Here is a 10,709-nt window from a genome sequence, read left to right on the forward strand (position 1 = left end):
AAACAAGGATAATATCGGCGGGTGACTCCAGCCCCCGTAACAGGAGAGACCGTAAAGTATGTGCTCTGCTTCCCAACCAGCAAACACAGCAAATAACCAATTACTCCAAATAGCTAACAGATTTCGGCTCTGATTTCCCTCCCCTCGCCTCCCCTGTGCCTTCACTTGTCATTTGATGGGCGATTTGTATTTGCTCTGAGAAAATGAGCGAAGGAATGACTCACAAAGGAAGGTCCAGATCACACGCAGTGACAGGCATCAACCCTCCCTAATCAGAACTAATGGGAGTGGGGGGAGGCCAGGCTGCACTGGCAACACATCTGAACCGGAGATATTTTTAAAGAAGTACAGTTTTGTTACTTTCAAGCACATATAGTCATTTTTGCTAAACCAATATTGCCAAAAACATGTCCTTAAGAAACCCATTTTAAGAAGATAAGTATCTTCCTAATTAGCACAACGGACATACACCAAAGTACAGGTAAAATCACTGACATTATTAACCTTCAAATATTCTGCCTCAAGCTCTTGAGTTCAGAGGTGCAACCATGAGACAAACCGCCTTGGATGCCTCTGGAAATGCTTCCTCACTTAGGAGCCACACCCTGTAATTGATTCCTTTGCTCAGAAAACCTTTGCTTCAAAGTCTGTGGATAAATGGTTGTCAGTACTCATGAGCTGAAATGAGGCATTCCCCCTGAAACTTGGAATGAAGGGAAATGGGTCTGTCCTTAGGGAATTAGGCCATGAAATCAATGCATCATGGTTCAAAGCAAGGAGAGGCAAAATCACCTCTCGGGGAAGAGTGGCTCCTACACTGAGCCTTAACCCTCAGTGCGTAGATTGTACTCATACATCTAGAGAAAGAATATGTTCGTGGAAAAAAAGGGACTGGTCAGTCCTGAAAACAGAGGGAATGAGGAGTAAGGGTTCACTGTTGAGAGACACTCACATCGGCACCTTCAGGGGAGAGGGGGCACCCACTTAGGGACTAAACTGTCCCCACCTTTACCAGTAAAGGCAGATGTATTCACCCATCTTGGTCAGCTGCCATCAAATTTAAATCACTGAATTCTCTCTCCTCATTCTGATTCCTCACTCATTTCCAATCCCAATTTGGCTTCCCCATTGCTGAGCCTATAGACCAGTGGTTCTCAACCTTGGCTGCACATTAGAATCACCTGGGAATCTTTTTAAAATCCTGATTTCTGGGCCTCATCCTCCGGAAATTCTGTTTCTTTGTTATGGGGTGGGGCCGCAACATTAACAAAGAAACAGAATTTCCGGAGGATAAGGCCCAGAAATCAGGATTTTAAAAAGCTTCCCAGGTGATTCTAATGTGCAGCCAAGGTGGACAACCACCGCTATAGAGAGACCACAGCTAGACCACAGCTAGATTCAAGGTCACATCCCCTAAGCAGAAGTATCTCTCACTGTAATCTCATAAACTGGCAACCCCAGTTTGACTTAAGAAATATGTATCCACCCCTAAGAAAACTGACCCATCAGGTTTAGGTCTGAAGCCACAAGATGAAGGATCCACTGGGCCAAGACTGTGGGCACTTCCCTAAAAGAACACCCACTCTGGTGGGCCTGGTGGGAGACAGTCCTTTATTTAAAAGATTCCTACATTGGCCCTGGCCAGTATCTCAGTGGTTAGAGCGTCCGCTCGAGCACTGAAGAGTCATGGGTTCAATTCTTGATCAAGGGCACGTACCTGGGTTGTAGGTTCGATCCCCAGCCCAGGTTAGGGTGCGTGCAGGAGGCAGCCAATAGATGTGTCTCTCTGACATTTCTCTCTCTCTCTCTCTCTCTCTCTCTCTCTCTCTCTCTCTCTCTCTCTCTCTCTCTTTGTCTCTCTATTTCTCCCCTCCTTCCATATCTCTAAAAAAATAAGATTCCTACATAGGAGTTGAAGGCCCTGACCTAGCTAGCCAACACCTGGTGGCCACAACAAACAGGAAACAACCTCTTTAGCCCAGGAGAAAAGCCTCTGACCCTGCTTTCCTTCCTACGTCTCCACCCTGCTGGAGTCCTAACTGGCCAAGCAAAAATACAGCAACCTTTGGCTGAGTCCTTCCTGAGTCCTCATCTAAGCTGGAGATGAGAGGGAGCCCATGCACTAGTGGGCATAAGCCATCTGAGCTCCCAGGACTTGACAAGCAAGGACTTCCCTCTGTAAGAATAGACAGAAAGAAGAGATTCTGGTTCAAAACAAGGGGATCAGTATGAGGATTAAGACAAGTGGTTTGTTAAAGAACTGAGTAAATTAACAGAAGAAAACAAATGACTCATTTATATTCACAGGAAGTCTGAAGAGGATACCACAGACACGAAGTCAGTTTGCAGTCCTGAAGGAAATATAACCGGCATCATCCACCAATTTAACTTCGTCATCCACCAATTTACAAACTTGTGTTCTACCTTTATAAACTACGTTTTTGAAGCATTACCTTTTAAGTAATCCATTTTTCTAGAAAATAGTAACCCGCGGTTATTTCTTTTCCTATGTCAGACTTCCTCCTAGTAACATTTTTTTCTTCATAAAGTAGAGCCTACAGGAATTCCTTTAATTGGGTTAAGCTCATTGTAAAATTTCTCCATTTAAAATTATTGTTTGGAAATGTCTTTATTTCACCCTTAGCTTGGAAATAGCAGCTTCACTGACACCTATTTTCTGTCAGCACTTGGAAGACATGATTTCACTATCTCTGGCCTCTGTCATGCTCTCGTCCTCCTAAACCTGAGAGCTGGTGTTTGTTTTCCTTTTATTCGTTCTGGATAGTTCTCAATCTTTTCAAATATTATATATTCCCCATTTACTCTATCAACAGATACAAAAGAACATTTAATAAAAGTTCATGATAAAAATTCTTTGCTAACTAGTAATCGTTTCTCATTGGTGAAACATAAAAATATGCACTTTTAAATTAGGACCAGATAAGAAAACTCTCTATTATCAGTTACTTGGAATATTAAACTGAAGGTCCTCGCCAGTACAATAAGACAAGAAAAATAAGCAATAAAAAAGAAAAAGAAATAAAAAGTACACAGGAGAATCAAATCTGTGATTAATCACAAATTATATGAGTTGCTACACAGAAAACCCAGAAGAATCCTCAAATCAGTAGAATTAACAGGGGAGTTCCATAAAGTTTCTGAATATAACACCAGCACATGAGAATTCATTTCATTTATATACAAGCCCCAAAAATAATCAGAAATGTACCTCAAAAAGCCCAAGTAAAAATAACAATAAAGCTAGTTTTTTAGTAAAACTAGCTAGAACTAAATCTAACAAAAACAGTACCAGACATTAAAGATGATCTAAATAAATGGAGAGACATTAAATATATCATGTTCATTGTTAAAATATTATAAAAATGTCAGCTCTCCACAAATTTATCCAGAAACTCACTGTAACTCACTCACAAATCACAACAGTTTTTTCAAAGAAGTTGGTGAGCTGATTTCAAAATTGAGGTAAAAAAGCAAAGGACAATAACAATAACGCTCCTGAAAATGAACAGGTGCAATATTTCCTTTACCAGATGTCAAGGTTTATTATAAAGCTATAACAAATAAGACAGTGGAGTATTAGTACCAGGAAAGACAAATGGGCCAGTGGAACAAACTAGAGAGCCCACAAACAGACTCACACTTAAATGGAAACCTGATACGGGGCACAGCTATCATTTATAGATCAATGAGACCAGACAGGTCATTCTGTAACGATATGAATTCACTGGTTATCTATGTGGGAAAAAATAAAAATCTAATCTCTACTTCACACTTCACACACACACATACACACACACACACACACACACACACACACACCAATTCAGAAGGATTAAGGACTTAAGTATGGAAAGCAAAACTCTAGAATTCTTAGAAGAAAATGTCCATAAATTTGTCCTTTTAAAACAATTGTTGAAGCAAGAGAGAGATACAAAGTGATAGCCCAAGATATCCAAAATATATATATAATAGGAATTTCATAGGAAGAGAGCTTAAAAATGACTTAAGTCTACAAATTAAAGAAATTAGCCTCATAGAATTTTCAAACAGCTGGTTCTGTGGATAAAAAACAACTATAAAGTAGATGAAGTGCTATTAAGTCTAGTAAGAAAGATAAAAACACAAATCTACAAAATTAGGAATGAGGAGAAAACAGAACATATACTGAAGTCCTTCTTTTATTGTTATCATATGTATTAATAGGCCATTTTGGGGAACTTCTAAGCCACCAAATTGACTAAAAAGTAGAAAGTGACCAAAGAATCCCCTTCCCGACAGGGGCTGGGCCCGATTTTACAAAGGAGTGCAGAGCTGATGCATCTTACACAATGACACAAGCTATGCCTTCCTGCGATCGACTCATATAATTTGTGATTAATCTCAGATTTGATTCTTCTGTGTACTTTTTATTTCTTTTTCTTTTTTATTGTTTATTTTTCTTATCTTATTGATGCATCTTATACAATTACATAAGATATAATTCAGAACTCACATAATATGACACCATTTTACAGAAAAGATAATGGGTACCCTATTTACCAGCTAAATCATAAACACAATTCTCCTGGTCACCACCTTTATATATATTTTTTATTGGCTTCAGAGAGGAAGACTTCAGTTGCAGTAACTACAATACCAAAACCAACTGACCAGTTTGGGTTTACTCCGGGAATAGTGCCCCACACCAGGGATTGAGCCCACAACCCAGGCATATGCCCTGACTGGGAATCAAACTGTGACCTCCTGGTTCATAGGTCAACACTCAACTACTGTGCCACGCTGGCTGGGCTGGCCAACACCTTTTAAATTACATAACTGTTAATCATTTTTTTAAATTTAGGTTGATTTATATCATTACATATTTTGTACACAAGCAAAACTATTAAAATATTTATATCATGTAATTTCCAACTTGCATAATTCAAATTCATAAAGAGTGGCACAAATGTATTTTCAACCCTTTAAGAAATAATCATTGTAATGCCATAGAGACTGTTCAAGGTCACAGAAAATGAGAGTCTACCACAAAAAAAAATATTTTATGAAACTATTATAACCCTGATATCAAAACCTAGAAAAATAAACTAAACATAAGCCTTATTAATAGAGATACAAAAATCCTAAATTAGTAATAGCAAATCTAACTCAGTGATACCTTTTAGAAATTCTAGTCACAAACTTCCTTTTAATAAATCAATAAACACTATCCATTCTCTCAACTAACAGTCTACTGACTGTGGTCCAGAGCCAGCTGAAAACCTGCGGCTCATCTAGAATGTCCACTGCAGCTCAAAGCAGAGGCGCTGTATGTTGACCAAGAGTCATCTGTACTTGTTCTTAAGCCAGGTTATGCCAGTTGTACTAATATGGTAATTAGATCAATGCGGAAGTATTACAAAAATATATAAAATTTGAATTTAAAAAGAAAGGACATATATCTATGAAAACTAATTTAATGCAGGGTGTTTTGTTTTGTTTTTAATGACGACAGTTAAAGATAAGTCGGACTTTTAAAAGGTGGGAGGAGGGGAATCTCAAACTTTAAAAGTACCCCATACAAATTTTTTGCAGGTATTCTTAAGATCTCATCAAACTTCAATAAACCTAAAGGGAAAATAATATGTAATGCACTTCAGATGTGGTTTATACCAGAAGAATGACCACACTCAAATAGCAATTCCGAATTCAAAGAGGCCTTGGCACATCCAAATAATTGACAAATGAAAATACATGGATACGGTTAGAAATTAAATGTTTATGGTACCTATGTATGACTTTTAATGAGTCCTTATTGAATCAACTTTTTCAATTAGCCAATCACCTACCTTCCTTGATCAATTAGATAAGAGGACTTCAGCTGCAGTAAGTATAATACCAAGACCAACTGACCGGATTGGGTTTACTCCAGGAATGCAGGACAATTATACATTACATCAACAGAACAATGGGAAGCAACATGATCGACTTGATAAATGCCAAATAGCATTGGGTAACATTAAACTTCTGTACCTAATTTTAAACTATTAGTGAACTAATAATAAAGGGTACAACTTAACAAAATCAAGAATATCTATCTGAAACTACCAATCATTATCATAATTAATGGAAAAATGGTAGAGGCCTTCTCATTAGAATCAGTAACTAAATATGTTTGCTCACTAGCATCTCAATTATCAAATGTTATTTTGGAAAAAGAAATAAAGTATAAATTAGAAAAAAAGATAGCATTTATTATTGTTTGAAGAAAACAATCTTACCTACCTGAAAAACCCAACAGAATCAATTAACAACTGTCAGAACTAATGAAGCTTAATAAAGATTATACTTCAAAGTAAACAAATAAAAATATTGTTTTCCTATATTCCAGAAATAACCAGTTAGACAAAGTCATGGGAAAAAAAGATATTCCACTTAGCAACAAAGGCTAAAAAATACATAAGAATAAACATAATAAAAAAAATGAGCTGGACCTATATAAAGTAAATTTAAAAATAGCCCATCTAAATAAAATAAAATAATAGTAGAAATTAGGGAAAAAATGTCCAATGGTAGGGCAATAGTTAAAACTTTATGGGTGTCCATATAATGAAATGACATGCTGCCATATTTTAAAAGAATGTAAAGATATGAGAAAACATTCACAATATACTTTTAAGTAAAAGAAAATGCAGATTATTAAAAAGTATAATATGATTCCATTTTGTAAAAAAAATATATATATATGTGCATAAAAGATACCTAAAAATATAGGTACATTATAACCTTAACAGTGCTTGTCTCCAAACTGGTAGGAATACAAGTAACTTCAACTTTCTGCCTGACACTTATCTGTGTAGTCTATAGTCTCTACAATGGATAAATCAGAAAAAAATCTAAAATATAGATCGCCTTTTCCTAAAAGCCCATAAAACACCCACTACAGCAATGCCTCCCCTGGCACCATGAATGGAACTGAACTTTTGGCAGGTCCTGTCTCTTCTGTGCCCCCTGCAGCTCAGGGACTCCCCCTTGGCCCTCTGCTTGGGATTTTGTGAGTGTATGTGGAAGGCCAGACACCAAAGTCCTCTTCCTGGAAGGATCCCCAACCCCCCAAGATGACAGGTAGGAAAGAAGTGGCCCTGCTGGGACCTGCAGGAGCAGGCCATGGGCGCCCGAAGACCTCTCAGAAGAGGCTGCTGGGACGCCCAGGGTTCCTCGCTCACACATACCCTTCGTGCCTCTGGGAAGACAGAGAAAGTCAGCCTGCCGCTGCCCACAGAGGCTTCTCGTGTCCCAGGTCCCAGCAGTCAGGGTCTAATCTAGAGACTTCCCTGTTTCCACCGGCTCATGCAACCCCAACCACACCACACCCCCAGTCCTCATGCAGTTAAATGGAATTAAGGAAAATCCCAGCATGCTCTGAGAGATAACTCAGGGATGTCTGTTTCTGTGAGTCTTCCTTTAGCTTTCTCCCCACCTGCTCCATCACGGCACAGGGCAGGTAACTGTTTTCTGCGGGGGCTCAGGAAATACTTCCTTTCTTCCCTTCCACTCCTCCTTCCTCATCCCGTCCCCATTCCCAGCCCCCCAGGGAAATCAAGGAACCCACAAATAGGTAAATAATACATACATGAGGACTGGATGGAGAAGATGCCATGTTAGTGGGGGCCGAACCCGACAGACCGTCTGCAAGCTACAAATTAAACACGCTGGTTAGCAACACGATTAGACAAACCACTTCAGGAAAGGCCGAGAGCCCCAAGGAAGCACTGTCCTCGACCAGACACCCTCCGCTCTCCCTCCAGGGAGGCTGTGAAGCTATGGGAGGAACATGTGCTTTGGAGAACAAGCCTGGCTTCAAATCCTGGCCCCGTTGCTTTGCTCACTGCATGCCCTTGGCCAAGCACCTGACCTCTCAGAGTCAGCATTCCCATCCGGAAAATGGGCGCAAAGCTCCCCTCACAGGGCAACCATAAGTGAGGATGAGATAAAGGCCATGCACACCTAGCACAGGTGAGGCACAGGAATGTGATCAGCCAATGCCTGCATCTTGCCCACTTCCTCACTGCCTTCGGCCATTGACTCAATGCCACTCTACATGTCCCCCTTCCTTTTAAACCTCCCATCATCCCTGATGGTTTCTTCTGACAGCTGAGCTACACCAACGCCTGCTTGGGCACAGTTTCTAAGCTAGTGCAGGTTTCTGAGTCTTCTTTCCTCCAGGACAAGAGCCAGGGCATCGTGCGGCTTCCCCAGAACCCTGTACAAGAGCAGCTCTCAGAGTGTTATGCCGCCTGTACTACAGAAAGCTTTCTGCATCCTTTTCTGGCACCAGATGCTTGCCTGCCATCTTCTGCGACTCTGAATCGATGTTTTATAGGGTGAGTCCCTGGGCCACAGGTCCAGGGGCCTCGGGTGTCGGGAATGGAGGTGGGTGACTTTTGCAGAGGCCGTTACAACAGCCCCGGAGATGGGGCCCTCCCTGGATGAGCACCAGTCTAGTGGACAAGGCCAGGAGACGCCTTGCAGGCAGGGGGGGAGGACTGGCAAGTGCAAAGAGGCAGAGGAGCAAAGGAGCACAGCACATGCAAGAGAGAGGGAAGGTTCAGGCCAGGAACATAGGGCTGGAGGGGTGGGAGACCGGCTGGACCAGGGCTCCCAGGGCTAGACCCTCTCTTCCTTTGAGCCTGAGCAGGGGGCTCTGGGGAGTCCAGAGGAGGCCAAGCCCAAGCCGTCCTCCTTCCCTGGGCAGGAAGAGCCTGGGAGACATGCTCACCTGGGATCAGGAAGGGATCAGGAACGCCTGCCAGTGAAGCCTGCTAGAAACTGGGGGGACTTGGCAACTACAGACTCACCCCTGCCCTGTGAAGGGACAGCACTGAGGGAACCCTTGCCTCCCCTGGACTAGGCCTCAGGGCTGGTCAGAGCCAGAGCTGGGCAGGAAAGCGGAAGGGCCAGTGGGCACCCAGCCAGGCTGCTGGATGGCTTTTGGGGGGGGGGGGCTGGCCACAGGTTGGTGGGTGTGGTGTGACCCCGGAACAGACCGGATGAACTCCATGTGAAACCCCCAGCTGCCCAGAGACGGCCGGGCCAAGTAGCAGCTCTGCCCCCTCCTATTCTCATCCCGAACCTCACAGAAGCCTTACTGTTATTTTTAATACGGTTCGTTTTTAGAAAGGTGAGAGGGAAACGGCAGTTCACCAGAGCAAGAGGGAGAAAAAATAAAGCTAAACATAGTGCTCCAAAGATCTGGTCCAGCTTCCGAAATTACACGTTCCCCTTTGGGACTCGGGCATAATTTGCCGCTCCGGTTCTAGGAGCACATTTCCACCTTCATGGCGTCCCAAAGACTATAACCAGAGCAGCCAGCTCAAAATTAGCCCTGGCCTGGCAGGCAGGGAGCAGCCAGCCCCGGCACCCCACCCACCGCACCCCACGGTGGGGGGCACAGGTCAGCATGCCTTGGGAGGCTTCCTGCATGCTAGCCGGGGTTTCCTCCCTAACCCCCAAGCCCATCACACAAACACACACACACACACACATACACATACACACACACACACACACACACACACAGTCCCACTACCAAGCCCTTGCCCAGCCACTCTACCCACCAGAAAAGCCTTCCTCTCCCCTCTGCTGTTCCAACCCCACGCCCTCAGAGAAGCTTTCCTGATTACTTTGGCCACACTGACCTCCAAGGGCCAAGAGAGCCCATGATCTTGGTGTCCTTGCTAATAAAGCGTTTCATCACTTTGATGCCACTCTGGGCATCTCATTTTAAATCTGCTAACATGTCTCTCATCTGTCTCCCAACCAGAGTGAAACATCCCCAGTGTGCTCCTGCTCTTTATCGCTCCTCAGCACACACGTATTCCCCACCTCCAGAAATTCTTCTCTGGAGACTTAAATAGGAGATCCCACACACACACATACACACCCAGAATGGTCTCTCAGGATTATAGCCAAGAGTCACCCTTCACCAGGTGTCCCCAGGGGCACCTAGTGGTTGGAAGCGGGGTGACATATGGGGTGAACAGAGGACACCACCTCTACTTTGAGCCTGAAGGCCCTCTCTAGGGAGGAGCAGGTTCCGTGTGTTCCTACTCACCGATTCTCTCCCCATCTTCATACTCAGAGCACCAGAGCTAGCTCAATGAAAAGCAGCTTAGTAAACAAAGACCCCAGTTTTGTTTTAAAGATAGAGTCCAATTCAGAGTCAGAGACATAACCGGAGACAGGAGAACCCAGGAGAAAGGCAGGGCTAGAGAATGGCGGGCTGGTGGCAGTTCATTCAGGTTGCGTTCTTGGTTGAAGGCAATGCGTATTTGTTCATTTGTCTTTATTTTCCAAATTTGATATCATGAACATATATTTGTCATCAGAAAAAAATAGATGAGATCCTTTTTTTAAGGCAGAACACTAGATGGATAAAAGACCTCCCTGCCCCCTCTCTGAGGATATACCCATGCCTGCCCTCGGAAAGTTAAAGGTCATGGCCATGATTCCCGCAACACCACCACTGAGACTATACACACACTGGAGAGTTTGCACACACACCTGCTCCCAGCCTCCCCCCACCTCTCACACACACTCATGTACATGCGCCACACACACACACACACACACACACACACACACACACACACGCAGACTACATCCACCCCCAGGCTTTGGAACTGATGTTAATATTTTAATAAGATATTTGA

General features: G+C 43.0%; 1 protein-coding gene across 13 annotated transcripts in view; it reads right to left on the reverse strand.

Moving 5' to 3' along the window:
* Positions 1-10,709, reverse strand: part of DYSF (dysferlin) — a 205,543-nt gene that overhangs the window by 39,731 nt on the left and 155,103 nt on the right. For 8 of the 13 annotated variants that reach the window (XM_006775294.2, XM_006775292.2, XM_015571486.1 and 5 more), the window contains one exon: positions 7,631-7,693. The exons of the other annotated variants lie outside the window; for them this stretch is intronic. In XM_006775294.2, coding sequence (XP_006775357.1) covers positions 7,631-7,693 — 63 coding nt within the window. The remainder of the gene's footprint in view (positions 1-7,630; positions 7,694-10,709) is intronic. 13 annotated transcript variants of the gene reach the window in all.

The sequence above is a fragment of the Myotis davidii genome, unplaced genomic scaffold, assembly GCF_000327345.1.
Source record: "Myotis davidii unplaced genomic scaffold, ASM32734v1 scaffold247, whole genome shotgun sequence".
In the NCBI taxonomy this organism is placed as follows: domain Eukaryota; kingdom Metazoa; phylum Chordata; class Mammalia; order Chiroptera; family Vespertilionidae; genus Myotis; species Myotis davidii.